General features: G+C 53.6%; 1 protein-coding gene and 1 non-coding gene across 2 annotated transcripts; both read left to right on the forward strand.

Annotated features, from left to right (window-relative positions):
• The first annotated feature begins 3,272 nt into the window (after positions 1 to 3,272).
• On the forward strand, positions 3,273 to 19,683 carry BCAN (brevican). Its single transcript, XM_066610423.1, has 13 exons — positions 3,273 to 3,354; positions 4,028 to 4,420; positions 4,788 to 4,962; positions 10,164 to 10,291; positions 11,462 to 11,755; positions 12,361 to 12,675; positions 13,141 to 14,259; positions 17,011 to 17,118; positions 17,773 to 17,931; positions 18,377 to 18,459; positions 18,615 to 18,759; positions 19,101 to 19,283; positions 19,536 to 19,683. The coding sequence occupies exons 1-13, from the start codon at positions 3,273 to 3,275 to the stop codon at positions 19,556 to 19,558; spliced, it is 3,207 nt and encodes a 1,068-aa protein (XP_066466520.1). The 3' UTR covers positions 19,559 to 19,683.
• On the forward strand, positions 7,448 to 7,638 carry LOC136635346 (U2 spliceosomal RNA). Its single transcript, XR_010793387.1, has one exon. It is a non-coding gene; the product is annotated as a U2 spliceosomal RNA (small nuclear RNA).
• Positions 19,684 to 20,918: the final 1,235 nt, after the last annotated feature.

Raw genomic sequence — 20,918 nt, forward strand, 5'->3', positions numbered from 1 at the left:
CCCTCGGCCTGTTCTGAATACCTCAGCACAAAAAGACAGGCCCCCCCCCCACACTCCCCATAGCTTCCTTTTTCTTCCCAAGAATAAATCTTCATGTGTTCTCAGGCCATTGACGTTGCCCCAGCACTGTTCCACTGCCAGCTCTCTCACTGTCCTGGTGTCGCCCAGTTTGGCAGCCCAGTCCCAGCACAGGTAGCAACAGAATCCCAGTATCAGTGCCTGATTTGGACCACGAGCATCTCGAGGTTCAGGCTGACGTCCCACCTGTCATCCCTGATAGGTGGTTATCCAGCCTCTGCTTACAGACCTCCATCAGTGGAGCACCTCCCAGCTTCCGAGGTAGACCGTTCCATTTCCAAACTCTTTGTAACCTCAAGAAGTTCTTCCTATATTTAATCAAGGTCTCCCTTGCTGTAATTTAAAATCATTTGTTCCGGTTCGACTCTCCAGCATAGCTGAGAACAGACCCACTCCATCTTCCTCCAATATTCATAGGTGGTTGTCGTGTCCCCTCTTAGCCATTTCCTCTCCAAACTGCCAAATTCCTTCCACCTGACCTTGCAGGAAACAGTCTCCAGACCCTTCAACATCCTCGTCACCGTCCTCGAGACTTGCTCCAGTTTGTCATAATCCCTCTTGGCACCCAGAACCAGACACCAGGTGGGGGCCTGACTAAAGCAGAATGCTCTTCTCGAGCTACCCTCCTCCTCCTATTTCTTCCCCCTCCAGCATGGTACTACCTCTTTGCACTGGCTAGCCAGCTCCACTCATGAAGGTGCCCCGTCAGCAAGCAAGCAGGGAGGGAGGGAGGGAGCTGGCCCCATGGAAGTCGGGGCTTTGCAGCTGCAGCATGACTCAGCAGCCTTGCAGCCCAGCCTTGGCAGCCCTCCAAGGGCATCACCAGAGGGAAGGATGATGAAGAGATTCATTTCCCCCATCCCCCATGCACCAGAACAGACATCAGGACAGACCCTCTTCCTCCTCCTCCTCCAGGTGTACTCCTGTCTCCTTCTCCTCATGCACCCGACTGTTTAGAGCTGCAATTTGCAACCAGTGTGTCCTGCATGGTCCACAGGTGTGCCACAGGAGTTTGGAAGAGGGCCATATATTAGCAGGGCCATTGGGGGGTGTGAGCCCCTAGCCAGCAGTGCGGTGTGCCTGGTAGGCTGTCCAAAAACCAGTGGTGTGCCTTAACCATTTTAGTGCCTTGTAAATGTGCCAAGAGACAAAAAAAGGTGGGAACTTGTGGGTTAGACCCAGCCAGGTGAGCGTGGAGATGAGGACAGAATGATGTGGTGGGAACAAGCGGGAACCTCTGGGGCTGGAAGATATGCACATATTCACCAGCCAGCCCCCTTCAGCACAGGTGAGAGTCACACTGCAGTCACCTGAAAGTGTTGTGCGCGTAGCAAATGTGTTAGCCGCTTATGGGGAAAAGATCGAGGCAAACCAGTAAGATGGGATGATGTTGGGGATGGGAAGGGGATGTGGGGCAATCAGCAGCCTTTAGTCAGAGTGATTTTCCCATTTCCATCCACAATGAAAAACCCAAAGCAGCAAACGGCTTCAAAAGAACACTGAAATTATGCCTCACCCCACCCTGGATATTTTCCATGCTTTGGAAATGTCAAAGCAAGAAATTTTTGCTTTCCTCGGAATCTGGCTGCAGGCAAATCAGAAAGGTTCAGGCTCACATTCATTAAACCCCAAATCTGCTCCCCCCACCCACCCACCCCCAGCCTGCGCCTGTCTGGCTGTTCAGAACTCTGGGACAAGGCGAACTCTCCAAATGCCAGAGGTACTGGAGTTATGCGCCTGGCCACAGCAGCTTTTTTTGGGGGGGGAAAGGAGCTTCTAGGAGCTGCGGTTCAATGAAGTGAGGAAGGACTGAGCTGTCATGCAGAAAGGCTGGAGACGGTCACTGCTGAAAGGTCACAGAGAAGATGCTTCCTTGCCTCGATGGAAGGAGGGGGGAGGATGCACCCGCAGAATGTCTTGTCCCGCTTGACATTTCCCTGTCTTGCAAGCCAGACTTCAGCTCCCGATGGGCAGTGAACCAGAGATATCTCTAGGGCTTGCGTCACCCCGGTGATGGACCTCTTCCTGGACCAGACCATGCAGAATAAATTACAATGTCTTATGCGCAGTTTCAGTACAGTGGCACCAACAGGGATGGCGTCACCCCCATTAACTTTATTTATTTTAATATAGCACAGTCCAGGTCACCTGACACATCAGTTTGTTTCATCGCAGTTGGATCCCCTGATTGTAGATTACACGTGATTGGATCGGACGTGTACGGATTGGATCCCCTGCTGTAAATTACACATGACCAAATGATATGCAACAGGATAGTATTACTCCTAACAACCACAATTTTTGCAATTTTAGTCACTAGTGGTGTCACCTGCCCCCCAGGATAGCACCCAGCGTGGCCCACCCCCTCTTAGCTATGCCACTGATTCTACCCAAGAGATAGAAAGTCCAGAATGCTATTTTCTTGTCTAAGATTCTGAAGACCTTGACTGGGACCCTGGGACCCTGCAAAGAAGGTTTCCAGTTGGGCTCTCACACACGTGGGCTGATTTCTAGGTGATATTTGGGTGAAGTCAGGGCAGGGGTGTCCAAAGTTTTTGGCTGGAGGGCCACATCATATGACACTGTGTCGGGGGCCGGGGGGAGGGGGAAGAATTAATTTACATTTAAAATTTGAATAAATTTGCGTAAGTTTACATAAATGAATATATTAAAGATGAACTTATATGAATGAATGAAGGTCTTGCGATAGCTCAAGGCCTATAAAAGGCCTTGCACAAAGCAAGGCTGGCCTTTCCTTTGCTGCCGCTACTGCATCACAGACGTGAAACAGCAAGCAGTGGAGGGAGCCCTCATCCCACAGCTCACTCGAGAGGCCAAACAGTTGCCCTCACGCTGAGAGCAGTTGCGTCGGGCCAGTGCGGGCTCCAACAAATCTCCAGAGGGCCAGAGGCTCATTGGAAACTGGGGGCTCCCTGAGGGCCGCATTGAGAAGCCTTGAGGGCAGCATGTGGCCCCAGGACCAGGGTTTGGGCACCCCTGCTCCAGGGTCACTGAGCAGGGGGTTGGACTAGATGACCTCCAGGAGTACTCCCTCCTAACATTGTTCTACTCTTCAGTGAACCTGGATTAGGCTGCTGTTTCGGGGTGGGTGGGTGCATTTTGGAACCCAGTGTTTGCAACAGGTTCTCTCTCATTACTTCTGCCTTCTTCCCCCTCCCCTCACAGATAGCGGAATGTCCTACATCCTCCTGGTAGTTTCTGCCTTTGCCCAGATCCTTTCGACCGATGCCTTCGGCTTCTTCAGAGAAAGCACAGGTAACTCCGGGCTGGTCTGGTCAACACACATGACCAATTTTGTAGCAGTAAATGTTCCTGACTGTCCCCATTTTGGATTAAGAAAATAAGAACCTCGGAAGAGCCTTTCTGGATTGGGATCAGGGCCCAAGTAGTCCTGCTTCCTGCATCTCCCAGAGGCCCACCGGGGGCCTCAGGGAGCGCACAAGACAACAAGAGGGGGACCCGGGAATGTCCTGGCGTCTCAGAAAATGCTTGCATCTATTGTGCGAAGACCGTAAGCAGTCACGTTAAGCCTATGTAGCTTTATATAGATTGCAATTTGTAGGAATGGTGGCCCAGTGACTTTATGAATTTGTGATCCAGTGGAGAAGGGGAGGGGCCCAAAGAAACTGTGTACCTGATAACATTCCCAAAGGCCCTGTCTGCCAGTCTTGCTGTTTGCATTGGGCTTCTTGAACAGCGGTGTTGAATTGCTCAGGAGCTTTCCATCAGCACTGTCTTGCCTGCCAGCAGGTAGGGCTGTTACACCACGTGGCTCTGCTCCACAGGGGTCTGTACCCAAAGGAGGAGTGGACCTGATTGGATCCCAAAGCAGTATATGAGCAAGGATGGAAAACCACGTGCAGTTATGCTTCAGTGACAGATACGAGCCTCACCCACATCGCTCTTTTGTGCTTCCTCCTTCCCTCAGAAGACGTCAAAGCCTTGCGGGTTTCCATCGCCAGACATCCCCCAGTCCAAGCCGTGCTTGCGGGAAGCCTCACCATCCCCTGTCATGTGACTTACCTGCGCCCGCTGCCCACCTCGGGCACTGCGGGCCGCCGCGCCATCCAGGGGGCACCCCGTGTGAAATGGAGCTTCATCACAGAGGAGAGAGAGGCGGAGATCCTGGTCGCCCGGGGCCTGAAGGTGAAGGTCAGTGAGGGGTACCGGGATCGAGTCTCCCTGCCCTACTACCCAGACTCACCGACAGACGCCACTCTGGTGCTGAGCGAGCTGCGCTCCAATGACTCCGGGGTCTACCGCTGTGACGTTCAGCATGGGATTGAGGACGGGCACGACCTGCTGGAGGTGAAGGTGAAAGGTAAGGGTGGTCTTGCGGCAGGAAGTAGGGGTAGGAGGTGTCATACTCCCTGCCTGCACAGCTCCTTCCTGTTCCCGGGAATTTGAAAAGGGGGAGTTGAGTAGTGGGAGAGTCAGAACAGGCAAAAGAGAATCTTTCTTACCCAGCAGTTAATTAATTTGTGGAACTCCTTGCCCCAGGATGTGGTGATGGTACCTGACAGTCCAGGTGCCTTGAAAGGGGAATGGAGAGCCTGATGGAGAAAAGTCCATCGCAAGTTACAGACCATGATGGGCCTATGCCTGTTTCAGGAGAGGTAGATTATACTAAAGGCCCCTTTCCGGCAAACCTTATTGGACCATCCAGCTCGCCTGCTTCTCTTGTCCAGGAGTCGTGTTCCTGTACCGGGAAGGCTCCGCCCGATATGCCTACACTTTTGCCCAGGCCCAGGAAGCCTGCACCAGGATCGAAGCCGAGATCGCCACCCCAGAGCAACTGTACGCTGCCTACCTCAGTGGCTACGAGCAGTGTGATGCCGGCTGGATTGCGGACCAGACTGTCAGGTAGGCAGCCGCTGGAGGCGCCAGCAATTCCGAGTTTAGCGAAAAGCAGGATCAGGGCCCTTTTTGTGGTGGCCCCCTGATTGTCAGCCTCCTTCCCAAGGGAGATGGGCATGTGCCAACTTTGCGGCCTTTTCGGTGTCAGGTCAAAACAATGGGCTGTTGGTGAGATCAGGAGAGAGATCTTGGGGTGGTGGCGGACAGGTCGATGAAAGTGTCGACCCAATGTGCGGCGGCAGTGAAGAAGGCCAATTCTATGCTTGGGATCATTAGGAAGGGTATTGAGAACAAAACGGTTAGTATTATAATGCCGTTGTACAAATCGATGGTAAGGCCACACCTGGAGTATTGTGTCCAGTTCTGGACGCCGCATCTCAAAAAAGACATAGTGGAAATGGAAAAGGTGCAAAGGAGAGCGACTGAGATTATTACTGGGCTGGGGCACCTTCCTTACGAGGAAAGGTTACGGCGTTTGGGCCTCTTCAGTCTAGAAAAGAGAGGGGGGACACGATTGAGACATACAAAATTATGCAGGGGATGGACAGAGTGGCTAGAGAGATGCTCTTTACATTCTCACATAATACCAGAACCAGGGGACATCCACTAAAATTGAGTGTTGGGAGGGTTAGGACAGACAAAAGAAAATATTTCTTTACTCAGCGTGTGGTTGGTCTGTGGAACTCCTTGCTACAGGATGTGGTGATGGCATCTGGCCTGGATGCCTTTAAAAGGGGATTGGACACGTTTCTGGAGGAAAAATCCATTACGGGTTACAAGCCATGAGGTGTATGTGCAACCTCCTGATTTTAGAAATGGGCTATGTCAGAATGCCAGATGCAAGGGAGGGCACCAGGATGAGGTCTCTTGTTATCCTGTGTGCTCCCTGGGGCATTTGGTGGGCCACTGTGAGATACAGGAAGCTGGACTAGATGGGCCTATGGCCTGATCCATTGGGGCTGTTCTTATGTTCTTAACTACAATTCCCAGGAAGCCTTGCAGGTCTCTTGTTATCTGGTGTGCTCCCTGGGGCATTTGGTGGGCCGCTGTGAGATACAGGAAGCTGGACTAGATGGGCCTGTGGCCTGATCCAGTGGGGCTGTTCTTATGTGGGTTCTGTGGCTTCTGCTCTGAAGTGAGGATGTGGAGTGAGCACCTGGATTTCTAATAACTTGGATGGCTTTTTCTGATGGTCATGTCTGGTGCCCTCCGGAGGAAAACAGAAGCAGGAGCTGTTCAGTGTCCCCCTCCCTGCTGCCATGAATCCTGCTTGGACAGCCTTCCGGAGGTCCAGTTGCAGTCTCTCCCCTTTGGGTTCCTCAGCTGGGATTCCTGGGAGTCAGTGGAGACTTCGCCCTGCAAAGGGGCGTGGTGATGTTTTCTTAGGAAAAGTCATGCAAATTGAGGGCCATTTACAGGGGCATTTGTGGGCCTCCTTCCTCCAAGGTCTTGCAGATTTGATCTTTCACCTAGGCCATTATCTTGTTTGCAACACAATAAGGAATCAGCCTCACTGCCCCAGTGATCAGGTTCCAGATGGCCTTTTCAGATACCAGTGTGAAGAAGTCTCTCCAGCCAAGATGGGTAAGAGGATGGGTGCAGATCACACCCACCCTGCCTTTTCTTTAGCCTCTGATTAGGGTACAGTTAACCCTTTGTGTCTTCATCTAAAGGACAGACTCTGCTTCCATTAAGCCCAGGCAACTCCTAGCTGCGCACCCAGAAGAAGCCCCGAACCTCCGCCCAGGTCTTTGTGTTATTGTCCAAAGTCAAACCAACAGGCACCTGGTTCAGGGTTTATTATCCATCGAAAAAAATTTTAATTGAAGAACCCATTTCTTCAAATAGGAAGGATCTCTTTACTTTGTCAGAACTATTTTGTTGTTCTGTCTGTCATTTGGAGTATTTGTGTGCACTTTTTAAAGAGCCTAAAGGTGCGCAGATGTTCCTGTGTGTCCTGGAGGCTGCCACAACTATCCCACCTGCATGGAGTAGCAGAAAAAAAAGAGTTGGCTGTCCAAGTAGGGAGGAAGAAGCTGCAGCCTTCTCAGCAGAACATTTTGGATCAGGGCCAGGAAGTAGAACCAGAAGTCTGCACTCTCCACCGCTTGGATGACCAGCCACACTCGTGAACCACAAGGCAACACTGCCACCTGGCGCACGGCTGAGCTTCGGAAAAGAGCAGCGCCGCACAGCCGGCCATCAAAGGGTTACTGGAGCATGCTGGGAAACGGGGCAGTGTTATGCAAATCCCACGCTGGCGGTGGAATTGGCGAGGGGAGAAGAGTCCCCGGAAGGGAGCTGAGAAGTGCCCCAAAGGAGGGCATTTGCCCCCAAGGCGTGCAAAGACACGTTTGCAGAGTGGATTCCGCGTGATGGTGAACAAGGACGTGCCGGCTGTGCCGCTGGGCTCCGGAAGGCAAAGCGCTGCTCTCGGGCGGCTGGAAGAGGAGCCACTGACCAGGGCTGCTGGGTTTTCCCGGGTTGTAGTATCGCTTCTCGGCCTTTTGGCTAAGATCAAGTGTAGTATCTGTTCTTATCAGTTTAATATCTGATACGTCCTCTATTCGAGGACTACATATTAAATGGATTTTTGGGACTGGGAGATGGAATAGGGGCTTGCTCCGTCCACTCCACGCATCGGCCTGGTATTGCAGTACCTCCAGGAACGGTGCAGCTCCCTCGGGGAGGAATCTTGCTGGTGCAAAGACAGACTGAAGTGGCTCTTCTCCTCTTCTCTGGGCAGTCTCTCCTTCCACTCTCCAGAGCTCTGCTTCTCTTTCTCTGGAGGCACCTGGGCTGCTTAACCTGATGCTGCTGAAGCTCCGGCATTTGTGGTCTTCCTCACTGACTGATGTGGCTCTTCACTCTTCTGCTGGGGTTTCTCCTCCTCCTCTGCAGAGCCCTGTTTCTGTTTCTCTGTCTCCCACTGCCCCGGAGGGCCCCTGAACCTGTTGGCATCCTTCAGTCTCTGAAGACTATGGTGTCACACTCTGAATGGTGGTTCTGGAACAGAGTGTCCTCTCCAGTGCGCGAAGCCTGGGTAAAGTAGGTATGGAGGATAGGCTGTTTCCCATGCAGCAAATTCCCCCTCTCCACGCCGCTGAAATGGTCCAATGGAAAGGCAGAGGCCAATACGGTTGGTTCCAGCGGCGTCGCAGGAATTGCCAGAACGTGACTGTGTTCAGCCATGAACTGCCTCAGGGACTCCGGCTCCGGATTTTGCCTCGAGGTTGACTCCTGAAGCCTTTTCCATAACTGGATGTAGCCACAAGGCAGTGGAGGTTTGGGATCAGAGTTTTCCTTCTCTCAGATGAGCTGCCTTCCCAGGCTAAGGAGTCCCATCTACCTGTTTAGTCGCCTCTTACGACAAGTACAGCCAAACTGAGGGCCTATTCTTATCCCCAGCCCCCAGGGTAACGTGAACCTGATGCGCCTGTATTTTTTAGGCTTTTGCTTCTCTAAAGACTCTTATCTAACTTAATGGCTCTTATCACCGTGTGGCAAACAGCAATGGGGGGGGAGAAGGTTGAATGGCCCCTCCCTACCCTCTATGAATGAGTCCTATTTATTTTGCATTCCTCAGGGGCATGACCCTCTTTTTTGTCTGTTTGCTATTCAGAACAATTAGGCACTTCTTTTCAATCAGCAAAATGAGGGCGGAGCAATAGCCTGAAACGGACCTCTCTTTCCAGTACCTGCAAAGTCTCTCCTGGTCCCTAAGTGGGTTTCTGCTGACCTTCCTAGGGGTCAGTTAGGACTTTGCCCTGGAGGGGGAAGGCTGAACTCTCAGGGAAGGATATAATTGAGGGCCATTAGGGTGTGTGACTCCTTCAATGCCCTGCAAATTGGGGCTTTCTGCTTTGTCCTCTGCACACCTCTCCTTGAATAAGAAATGGGGCAGTCATCAGGTTTGCAGGCAGTGCTTTTTCTGCCTCAAGACACCAGATGGGTCAATAAGGGTCAAGAATGGAGGCCTGCACTCACAAGCCTTTGCAAATGCTGTTTTGCATTTGCAAGCTAAAAAAAACACTGTGGGCTTCTTTCTTCCTGCTTTTCAAGAGTCCCTAAGCTATGGAATAAGTGGGGGCACCCTGTGCAATAGGATCAAATTACATTTGAAGTAATGTAAACCGCCCCTGAAGACAGTTCGGAAACTGCAACTAGTGCAGAATGCGGCAGCCCATGTGGTCACTGGAGCTAGGCGGTTTGACTCGGTCAGTCCGCTTCTCCGGGGACTACATTGCCTGCCCACTCGTTTCCGGGCCCAATTCAAGGTGCTGGTTTTGACCTTTAAAGCCCTATACTGATCTGGGCCAGGGTATCTCAGAGATCGCCTACTCCCGTACAATCCGGCTCGTCCTCTCAGGTCATCAGGGAAGGCCTTTTTACAAGTGCCGCCGCCTAAGGAGGTACGTGGGGCGGCGGCAAGAAATAAGGGCCTTCTCAGTAGTGGCACCAACGTTGTGGAACTCCCTTCCCCTTGACTTGAGAATGGCTCCCTCTCTTGAGTTTTTTCGGCAAGGCCTGAAGACCCTGCTCTTTGAACAAGCCTTCTGATTCCATGGCCTTTTTAACACTTTTATACATCTTTTAGTTTCTTTTTTACAGGCCTGATTCCTCTATGAACTGCTGTTTTATGCTCTTTTTATTCTGACTTTATTATTATTATTATTATTATTATTATTATTATTATTATTATTATTATTATTATTATTGTTGTTGTTGTTGTTGTTGTTGTTGTTGTTGTTGTTGTCATTTGTTTCTTTGGTCTAAATGGTGTTCCATGCTCAATAAATGTTAACATTATTAGATAGTTTTCATTTAAAATCACACAGGTCTAGCTGAGAATCTCACACACACACATTCAGGGGCCTGAATGCACAATGCAAGCGCATATCCCGTGCCTCCTGACCCCCGGCATTTCACTGGGTCTGCCCTCTTGAGTTAGAATTCTACCCCTGACTGTGAAGAGCTACATTCCCGGAGTGTCTTAGTGGTACTGGACACTAGTCGACTTTTTAAGGGATATTGCAGTCCATGGGAACTGTTTTCTGTGGCTCCGGTTTGCTTGTGAATCTCCAATGAATTGTGGAAGTTAGTGCAGGATGGGGGGGTTGTATTCCAACTGAATGTTTTTGCTTTCTCATTCCTGGTTCCTTGTTTTGGGTAGTCATACGTGCAAACCCCCTTCTCCTCCTCCCCAGGTACCCTATACAGACCCCTCGTGAAGCCTGTTACGGAGACATGGATGGTTTTCCAGGAGTCCGGAACTACGGCGTGGTGGATCCGGGGGACATGTACGATGTCTACTGCTACGCGGAAGAACTGTATGGTAAAGGAGACTGCGAACAAAACATATGCAAATGTCACCTTCCCAGGGCAGTGCTGCCCATTGTTGGAGTTTGGTGCAACTCCGTCTGCTGTCCAGAGGTGGCAGGATACTGTCCTGAAAGGGTTAAGCAATGGCCCAGTGACCCTACACTTTACCTGTCCCCTTTGGGTGACCTATGTGGGGGGGTGTGGCCCAGACCCTATATCTTTCCTTCTGCTCCGAGCACACCCTTGCTCTCTCTCTCTTGCTTCTCTTCCACACTGACCTGTGGGATGGCACGCAGCAGGTCTCTGCTGGCGCTGCCATCTTGACCACATGGCACGCAGGACGAGGCAGCTCCAGGGCCTTGTTGTCTCAAGTTTAGTGTAACCTCTGATCATAATCAGATGCTGTAAACATGCTTCTATGGAACCGTAAATGACTTTCTTTTGCAACTTCAACCAGCCATTGTCGTTTGTCTTTTGTTAATTAGCAGCCAGCCAGGTGTGGGAGCTTCCCTGGGGTTGATTCCCAGCAAGGGGGGGGGATCTGCTGCTGAAGCTACTCTGCTTCCCCCCAAAAGAGGAAACCAATTTTTAAGTTTCCTCCAACACCCATATCAGTGCTGCCCCTCCAAAAGGGAGGGGCAGGGGGTATATTGTGCCTGAGCCCAGGGCCCAAAAGAGGGGCTGGGGGCCGGAGCAGGAAATTTCCTGGGATCTGTCATTTTCCGATCTCACTGGGGCCCAAGAGAGGGGTGCGCAGTGGGTACATTTTACCTGATCCCAGCGTCCAAAAGGGGGCCCAAATAGCCTCCCCAGACCTCAGAATGTGACCCAAAGGAGGTCCTCTGTGGGTTCTGCAGACATGGGTGGGCGGGTCGATAATCTGAATCTGCAGATAAAGAGGAGCCCCTGAATAACACGTGTGAATGTGTGCAAAAGGACGACAAACATTGCGGCATCCTGGGTGAAATTGGACCGCAAAGGAAAGCAGGTGGACAAACTTTGAATGAGCTTAGAATTGAAAACAGTGAAAGGGCCAAGCAGGAAGGTCCGGTGGGTGAAGGCCAAGAGACGGCTGCATGGTGGTTGTTCAGGGGTTACTCCATGGCCCAGGGATCCTTCCACCGTCTTGGGATCTTCCCTTTGTAGATGGTTCAGACCCGGTTTCTCTCCCCTCTGCCCTCAGGAGAGCTGTTCCTGGTGAGCTCCCCAGAGAAGTTCACCTGGGAGGAAGCCCAGGTGGAGTGTCGGGCCCTGGGGGCAGAGATGGCCACGACGGGCCAGCTCTACGCCGCCTGGAGCGAGGGGCTGGACCACTGCAACCCCGGCTGGCTGGCGGATCGAAGCGTGCGCTACCCCATCGTCACTCCGCGGGAAAAGTGCGGCGGTAACGTGCCCGGAGTCAAAACCATCTTCCTCTTCCGCAATCAGACGGGATTCCCGGATCCCCAGAGCAGATACGACGTCTACTGCTTTCGAGGTAACCTGGGCCCCGGGTTGCTGTTTTTTTGCCTGTCTTGCACCTGCACTGTTCTGACAGTCTGAAAATTCCCCCTGGATTTCTAAAGGACGAGGGGGGGGGCGGAGTGGAAGAGGAAGCGTGAAGGAGAGCCAAGCTGTCGGTGGGCCTCCCTCCTCCCTGCCTCCCTCATCCTGCCTGAGTCCAGCAGGCGAGGTGGAGACAGTGCCCGGGGATGCTGTCCCATAAAAAGGGGCAGCATTTGGTGTGGGTCTTGAGCCAGCCCCGGGCAGAGCCGTTGAGTATCACCTGGAGTGATGTGTACAGTTCTGGCTGCCACATCTCAAAAAGTGGACCTGGAAAAGGTGCGTAAGAGAGCCAAAAGGGGGCATGCACCTCTCTTAGGAGGAAAGGCTGCCACGTTGGGGGCTCTTCAGTCTGGAAAAAAGGTGCCGGGGGGGGGGGTATGCTTGAGACCTATAAAATGATGCAGGGAATAGATAGTGGATTGAGGGATGTTGTTCCTCTCACACAATGCCAGAACCAGGGGACGCCCACTAAAATGACGCTGATCCGAGGGGGAGAGGCCAGAGGCCGTAACCACCTGCTTTCTTTTCTGCCCGCAGAAGAGACTGGCCCTTCCCCTGAGTCTCCAGCCCCCGGAGCAGAGGGCAGCAGCAAGGAGATTGTGACTGTGACAGAAAAGATGGAAGAGCTGCGGCTGCCCCCGGCGGAGCAGGAGGTGGAGAAGGAATCCAGGGGGGCCATTTATGCCGTGCCCGTCTTCCAGGACCTCCTCGAGGCCAAGCAGCCCAAGCCGAGCAGTGACCCTGAAGAGGCCCCCCCAGGGCCCCAGGGGGGGCCGCTGCACTGCGATGCCAGACCAGACCAGGAAGGGGGTGCGGAAGGAGGTGGATGGTGTGCAGGGAGACCCGGGCCCGGTAGGTGGGAGAGGGGCCTCCGTGAACAGTCACTGTTGACCTGCATCTTTGCCTCGGCTGCCCTCGTCCCTGGAGAGAGGCTGTCTCTGTGCTTCAGTCAGGGGTCTGGAGCCATGGAAACGCCTCTCACTGGGATAGGGAGCTGGGGGCTCTTATCCTGGCCCAAACCATTGGTCCACTGGCCCAGGCACCCTCTTTCAACTGGGAGCAGCACAGCAGGGCATCGGGCCCAGAATCTCCCAGTCCAGCTACCAGACCCACTGGGAATATTCACGGAATATTCTGTATCCTACGTCCATGGGTGACCCCACTCAATTTTAGTGAATCTCTCCTGGTTCTGGTGTTGTGCGAGAGAGAAGGACATTCCTATATTCACCCCATGCATAATTTTTAAGTCTCAATCGTGTCCCCCTCGTGCCATTTTTCTGGCAGTGCTGACTGTCTTGTCGCCCTTCTGTTTGGCAGGTGAAGTGCCTGAATCTGGACCTGATGCAAGAGAGGACCTGAGCCCTGAGGAAGAGCAGGGACTGGGTACCAGCCAGGAGGAAGATGAAGAATCTGTCGAGGGACAGGGTTTTCCTGGGCCTTTGGAGGAAGCTCCGGCAGAACCCCAGCCCACAGCAGAAGAAGCTGAGCCCATCGCTACAGAGGCCTGGTCCAAAATCTTGCCGCATCTCAGTGAGGCAGAGGCAGGAAATCGGCCCCACAGCCCGGCAGAACCTCAGAAGCACGGGGGCAAAACAGCCCCAGAAACTCTGGACACCCCAGATGCCCATGAAGGAAACAGCGGAGTGGAGGATTCCAGCTCTGAGGAGTCCCATAGAGATCCAGCATCAACAACTGCAGGGGCGGAAGTTGTCCCTCTGGAGCAGGTGGCCCTGAACCTCAGCCGCAGCCACCCCAAAGCCGATGGCGTTCCTCACCAACCCACAGAGGACTTGGGGTCGCCCGAGGGCGCTTCGACCCTCGCCAGCCCCACCACAACCCGGAGGGCCGAACAGTCGCGCCTGCAGACGACGCCACAAAGCGGGCTCACCCCCAGATTGGCAAGTGCCCCTGCTGCCGGTCGCTCCAGGGACTCGGAAGACATGGAGTTCTCGGGGTCACAGCTCCCGGTAACGGTTGCTCCTGAGCAGACAGCAGGGTCGGGGGCAGCACAGCCCGAGGCGCCCGGCCCGACTGCCTCCGGCTCCTCTGAAGAGAGCGAGGAGCATTCTGGCTCCGCCTGGCTTGTGCCAACGCTGGGCACTTCCAGGCCCGAAGAGGCAGCAGGGGGCCCGGTGCGTGGCCTTCTCCCTGAGGGGGGTGCCACGGAGCAGGGCACGAGCAGCGAGACAGAACCGTCGGTGGAAGACTCCGACGAGGGGAGGGAGACCGCCGGGAGCACCTTGGAGGCGGCACAAGAAACACAGAGCAGCGAAGGAGACGGAACGGCCTCCCCGCCTGCCGAGGGCATCTCCGAGGAGCTTTCAGGTTCAGCGTTTGTGGGCACCCCTTTCACAGAGCCCTCGCTGAGCACTGCCCACCCTCTGCCAGCCTTGCCCACAGAAAGCGCCAGTCTCGGATCAGGGGCGAATCTCGCAGGTAACCCTTTCGGCTGCACCGCCTTGGCGCTCTTGGCCCCCGTCTTGGTTGACCTCTCGCGCTAACCCTGCCCACTAATGATGCACCTTCCAAGCCGCGCTTCCCTGTCTGTCTCTCCCTCCCTCCCTCCCTCCCTCATCGCCCGGATCGGGGAAGGTCTCGGACCCAGAGAAGCACACGTTTTGCCAGGCAAAAAAGTGTCCCTTGAGGTTGTGCAGGCTCTGAATCGCTCCTACTTCTGTGAAGTGTTTTAACGACTGTTTCTGTGAAAAAAAAAAAACACAAGCCATTAACAGAGAAATTAAACACTTTCTAGAAGAGAACTGCAGCCTGGGTGGGTGCGCCCCACTGTGTGCGTGTGTCTTGTGTCTGTTTCGCTTACCCTTGTGTGTGTTATTTGTTGTCTCTCCTGCACTAATGCACTAATCTACCTGCCGTTTGTGTAACCCCACAGCTCCGCACAAATCCGAACCAGGTTCTCAGGAGTGCTACGGCGAGTCCGTCTTATCCATAGGCTAGATTTCTGTATCCTTGGACGGAGGGCCCTCTGAACCTCATGGACGTGCCTTCCGGTCATGAGCGTGAGGTCCTGGGAGGCCTTCCTCATGGATTTCATTATCCATGGAAGTTGGTGGCCCTGTGCAGTCCTGGAACGGATCCCCCGTGGACACCGAGGGCCCGCTGCATGTCCAAATCTGGAAGCAGGCAGGTCAGCGTGGCCAATTTGTTTTTAAAGCCTGCGTAACTGTTTAGCCTGCGCAGGTGGGCTAAGCAAGCAGAGGATGACCCGGAAGGCAGACCCCATCTTCTCACTCTGCTCCTTCCATGTGTGGCCCCTGAACACAGACCGGGGCACTCCCAGCACCTCCTGTACTTTGGGACTGTGGGAGGAAGGGGTAAAGTGTTCCAACCGTCTGTTCCCCTCTTCCTTTGACACGCTGGCCCATCACCCTCTTCTCCACTGCGCCCCTGGGAGTGCCTCTGCTGCCAGTCAGTGCCCGAAGCCGAGAGCCGGATGTCCCAACAAGCCTCTGTTGAAGGCAGCTTCTGCGGTCATAATATAGACAACCCCCAGGACCAGCCACACCTTTGTATTCTATGCAAGCACCAGAAAATGACATTGTGTTGGACGCAGAATTCCTCTTGCCGGGAGTCCTGGCTTGTCTTAGACAGCAACAAATTTCTGGTCCACGTTATTCCGAAGCGATAATTGGGGAAAGGCCAATGCCAGGGAGGTGGTTGGAAAAGAGAGAGCGTGGTGCAGTGGTTAGAGCGTGGCCCTAGGACAGGGAGAGCACTCGAGTTCAAATCCCTGCTCAGCTGTGAAACGTCTGCCATTTCTCAGCCCGACTGCCCTCCCGGTTATAAGCTCTTCAGAGCAAGACTAGGGTAGAAATGTGGGTCACGGAAACAAGATCTCTAGGGGGTGGGAGGCGCTGAGTAAACCCTTCAGTGCCCCCCCCCCACAAGTCTTTGCCTCTTCCCGTGACTAGCAGTGACAGGGTGTGTGATGCAGAGCTAAATGCATAGAAAGCAAAAAACGTTCTCCTGATGTGAGACTTCAGCTGTCACCCTGCAACAGACCACAGAGGGAAAGAGACCACACGTGTAGCCTCCCTGCTTTCCGATCCCCAAGATGGGGGGGGGGGTCCCCTGGCCACCATGTGACGCACTGACACATGCTCTTGCGACATTCATGTGTCTATGGTCTCTGCAAAAGTTGTCGTCCATTGAGTGAAAAGACAAGGACAGTCCGTGAGCTTCCGGCCCATGAGCACCTCAGAAGAACCCTGCAGAATCAGGCCCAAGGACCACTTAGCCCAGCTTCCTGCATCTCACAGCGACCCACCAGACGCCTCAGGGAGCACCCAAGACAACAAAAGACCTGCGCCCTGTTGCCCCCTGGCATTCAGAGAGTGGTTTCTGGCCAAACTCAGAAGTTGCACACAATCATCAAGGCCAGTAACCTACAGTGGGCTTTTCCTCCATCAATGTGCCCGATCCCCTTTCCAAAGTATCTGGGCCAGATACCGTAAACCACCACGTCCTGTAGCAAGGAGTTCCACCTATTAATTACGTGCCTTCCCTTGGTTCTTGATTTCTTTCTGAAACCCTGATGGAGCAGCAGGGACAGTTCATAATCTGGCTCCGCTGCAGTGCACACCTTATTAAACAACCTGCCACACACCCGTGGGGAACACTCACATGGCACAGAAGCAGCTACTCGGTACCGTTTTCCAGATACAAAAATCCGGTCCAAGGTGGGGAGGGTGTTTGCGCTGCTCCGGAGTCTTCCTCCTGGCTGGTGCGCCTGTGCACAGAGCGCCCTTGAAAGCCCTCCTTCAGTTGGTGTTGGAGGGCACCGCGCCCGTCGAGGGAATCAGCAGCTCCCTGGCGCATGACCCCCCTGCACTGCCCGCTAATGCAGCTGCGCTGAGGGACCATGCGCTACAGCCAGTGGGTGGGGTCGTGACTGGACAGCCAGCAGATGGAGAGCCAAGTATCGCCTACCACTCCGCTTTGGTCGCTGTCCCTGGTTCTGGTGTTGTGCGAGGGGGAAAAGAACCCCCTTCTCTGCACGCTCTTTCCTGCCCCAAGCAAAAGTTCCCTGGCCAAGGCTGGAGGAGGGTCTCTGCTGCCAGAGAACAGAATGCCCAGGGGGGGCTTCCAGCCTCCAAAGTGTCCAGGTCTTTCCCAAAGGGTCCGACCTGCAGGGGTCACACGGGTGCCTTTTTCACCCCCTGCTATCAGGTGACTGCGTCCCAGACCCCTGTCAGAACGGAGGCACCTGCACCGAGGAGGGAGACCGCGCGGAGTGTCTCTGCCTGCCAGGCTACGGAGGAGATGCCTGCGAGATTGGTGAGTGGCTGCCCCCCCTTCTGTCCTCCCTGGTGGTGCCCATGGAGAGAGCCCATGAGCTTCTGGGGGGCCACGTCCAGCCTCTAGGCCAGGGGTGCTCACACTTTTTTGGCTCGAGAGCTACTCTGAAACCCAGCAAGGCCCGGAGATCTACCAGAGGTTTTTTTACAATGTTCGCGCCATCATAACATACAACATTTATGTGTACAATGTATGTTGGTGTACCTTGAGCCCCACTGAGTACAACAGGACTTGCTCCTGAGTAGACATGCCTAGGATTAGGCTGTGAGGCTGCAATCCTAGCCACACTTACCTGGGAGTAAGCCCCATTGAGTACAATGGGCCTTACTCCCGGCGTTTCCTCCCAGAGGCACCTGAAGGGGGGGGTCGACACTCCGCGATCTACTCATTTTGCCTCGCGATCCACCTATTGAGCACCCCTGCTCTAGGCCTCACGTTGGACACCTCTGGTTTAGGAGGCCTCGCCAAGTCTGCACCTGCTGCAAACAGATGCAGATGTAATTGAATATTTCAATGGCTGCTTGCTGAGGTCTCCCGAACCGGCCAGGGTGAGTTGAAGCAGCTTCTGCTCCTCCAGGCCCATCTCTGCACGGACACCTCCATTTCCTCTCCTCCTCTTCTCTCCTTCCCCAGACCTGGAGAAGTGCCGGCCCGGCTGGCAGGGTTTCCAGGGGTCCTGCTACAAGCACTTCCCCACGCGGCGGAGCTGGGAGGACGCCGAGACCCAGTGCAGGAAGCAGGGGGCCCACCTCGCCAACATCATGACCCCCGAGGAGCAGAGCTTCATCAACAGTAGGTCAGGGAGGGGGGGAGGATGACTTGTCACTGGCTCCGTTAATTTTGGGAGCATTTCCTGGGCTGCCCCGAGTGCCAGCTCTGGCAATGGATGACACCTTTTATTCTGTTTCATGTCGCTGCCTTTATTATGGGTTGTCGGCTGCCTCCAGCGCTTGGAGAGGAGTCTTCGGGGGCCCTTGATTTCCTTAGCTCGAGGAGGCCTCCGTGACTGCCCCGCCACTACAGGATGGAGCGCATGCCCCAGTTGCATCAGCACTGGAAAGTCGGAGAGGATTGGGGCCCTCGTCGTGTGCCAGGGCTTCCCCTTCCAAACTCCTGTCTGATGCCCACCCGGACCGCCTCCTCTCCTGGCCAGCAGGGGGTGCAGGTTCCCAGCTTCAGATTTCACGCTGCGCCTTTGTGCTGCTTCTCCTGCTAACCAGACCTTTTGGGATTCTAGATCAGTACAAGGAGTATCAGTGGATCGGCCTGAACGATCGGACCATTGAAGGAGATTTCCAGTGGTCTGACGGCAGCCCTCTGGTTAGTAGTGCCCGTTGCCCCAGAGTGTCACGCATGCCCACAAGCCAGCCTCCCTTCTGGCCTGGAAGCCTTAGGGTTCTTGTCAGAATAAGCTCCAGCCGGGTTGGAAAGCTGAGCACTGAACCGCCACTGGCTCTTCTTTCTCCCTCGGGCAGCTGTATGAGAACTGGCACCCCGGGCAGCCGGACAGCTACTTCCTCTCCGGAGAGAACTGCGTGGTGATCGTCTGGCACGACGACGGGAAGTGGAGCGATGTTCCCTGCAACTACCACCTCTCCTACACCTGCAAGATGGGGCTGGGTGAGTGTGGTGCTTGTTTAGGAACCTTTACGTACCGCTTTTCGACAGGCGTCGTTCACAGAGCGACTTGCGTCGCAGAATCAATCTGTCACTTGGTTCCCTGCCCCAAAGGGCTTACAATCTAGAGAGAGATGCAAAAGAGAGACCAGCGACAGCTGCAGGAAAAGATGCCACCCTGGGGCGGTGAGGGACAGTTGCTCTCCCCCTGCGAACCAACAGGGGGCACCACTTTCAAAGGCGCCCCTTTGCCCAGTTGGCACGGGTTCGGGTCTAAATTTTTAGCACCTGTCTCTGCACACTTCCATGCAGCCTCATGTTTAACTTCCTCACCTTCTCTGCAGTCTATTGCGGCTCACCCCCAGAGGTGGAGGGTGCCCAAATGTTCGGGAAACCAAAACAGCGCTACGAGATCAATTCCGTCATCCGGTACTGGTGCCAGGAAGGCTTTGGGCAGCGTCACTCACCTGTCATCAGGTGCCAAGAAAACGGCCAGTGGGAACAGCCCCAGTTCACCTGCGTCCCCAGTGAGTGTTTGCGGGCAAAGGGACATATCTCTCTGCACCTTCTGAAAAGGTGAAGAGAGACAGACCCATGGTAAAGCACCCCCCATGGCATCCCCTAGTGAGGCCACTGCCATCTACACCCCTGTAAACACGTGGTGGCACCTCTTCTCTTGCTCCCGAGTCATCATTTTGTTGAGAAAGGATATGCAGAAACATTCATCATGTTGTGACAATGAATTTCTTCCCCTCCCTTTCTTTCCACCTCCCCGCAAGGGATAAATCACCCTGAAGACTGAAGGCCCGTCCAAGACCCTCCGTCTCTCCACCGTCCCAGTTCCGTTAATTGAGGTGGGCGAGATTTTGTGCGAACCAGCGCAAGCGAAACCCCAGGGAATGACCACGGTGCCTTTGGGTCCACTTCCTGCTCTTGTTTTGTTTTTAATTATGTGTAAATATAAAGACGTTCTAATAATTAAGTTTCCCCTTTTAAAACACACACAACTTCTCTGCGACCAGATAAAATAGAACTTCATACTTTGCACCAGAGGGTATTCTTTGGGTCTTGTTGTGCAGTTAAGAATGGGCTGCAGTGGTGGAAAGGTTGTGAAGTAGCCCCCCCCCCCAGCGGTGACCTGGGACTTGGTGTTTTAAAAACACCCAAAATACTCACACAGTCACAGCCCCCCCAACCGAAGAAGACATGGTCATTTGGCTTGTCAGCAAATAATTTATTTTAAAAGCAAGGAGTACAGAGTTGCGGGTGCCTCTCCCCGGAAAGGTGAAAATTTGGGGGTCAGTACAGAGGTGTGGGGGCACCTTTCCCCAGAACAGTAAAATATTTGGGGGTCAGGAAGATAAAATTCAGACGACAGTGCCTTGGTTTAGTTGGTTTTTGTTTTTTTTAATTAAGTAAATAAAATTAAGTAAATAAAAAAAAAGCCCACACAGGTGGGCTGTGTGGCAAAGGGCAGACATCGTAGCAGAGTCAGCACCTGTTCGAGGAGGTCCCGGAGACCAGAGCATGAACGAAAGTCAAAAACAGATCAACATCATAGCTAGGGGTGCTTGTTTCTGGTGAGTGGGATTGCAGCCGAAGTCTTCGTGAACACGATGGGCTTACTTCTGAGTAAAGTAAATAACACCGTTTTAGAAACACCTCTAGTCGTAGCCTAGCCTGATTCAGCTTGCAAAGTTATTTTGGCCAGCATAAAAACATAAATAACTTACAGCCCAATCCTATTCACGCTTCCCTGGGAGTAAGCCCCATTGACTCTAATACAACTTACTTCTGAGTAGGCATGCATAGGATTGGGCTGTTACTGGGTAACTTGTGCAAATGATTGCGGAACTGAAAAAATACAGAAATATAAGAAAAAACCATAAGAATGTGAACGAACCTCGTGGAACGACCCCTGAATTCTATCATTAGTTGGGGCAAGAGATGGGGTTAGACACACTTTGAATAAGTTATTCTCTCTCTCTCTCTCTCTCTCTCTCTCTCTCTCATTTGTGATCATTTGGCTTTCTGAAATAGCTATAGCCTGCATGACCCCCTATGAAGTCCTTCTGGAACAGTCTTGGCCTAGCCAAGGTGCTAGTCCCTGTTGAATGACAGACACCAGTCCCTTTCCAAGAAGGTCCTTGGGAAAAGTGACA

Source organism: Tiliqua scincoides, chromosome 15, assembly GCF_035046505.1.
Source record: "Tiliqua scincoides isolate rTilSci1 chromosome 15, rTilSci1.hap2, whole genome shotgun sequence".
In the NCBI taxonomy this organism is placed as follows: Eukaryota; Metazoa; Chordata; class Lepidosauria; order Squamata; family Scincidae; genus Tiliqua; species Tiliqua scincoides.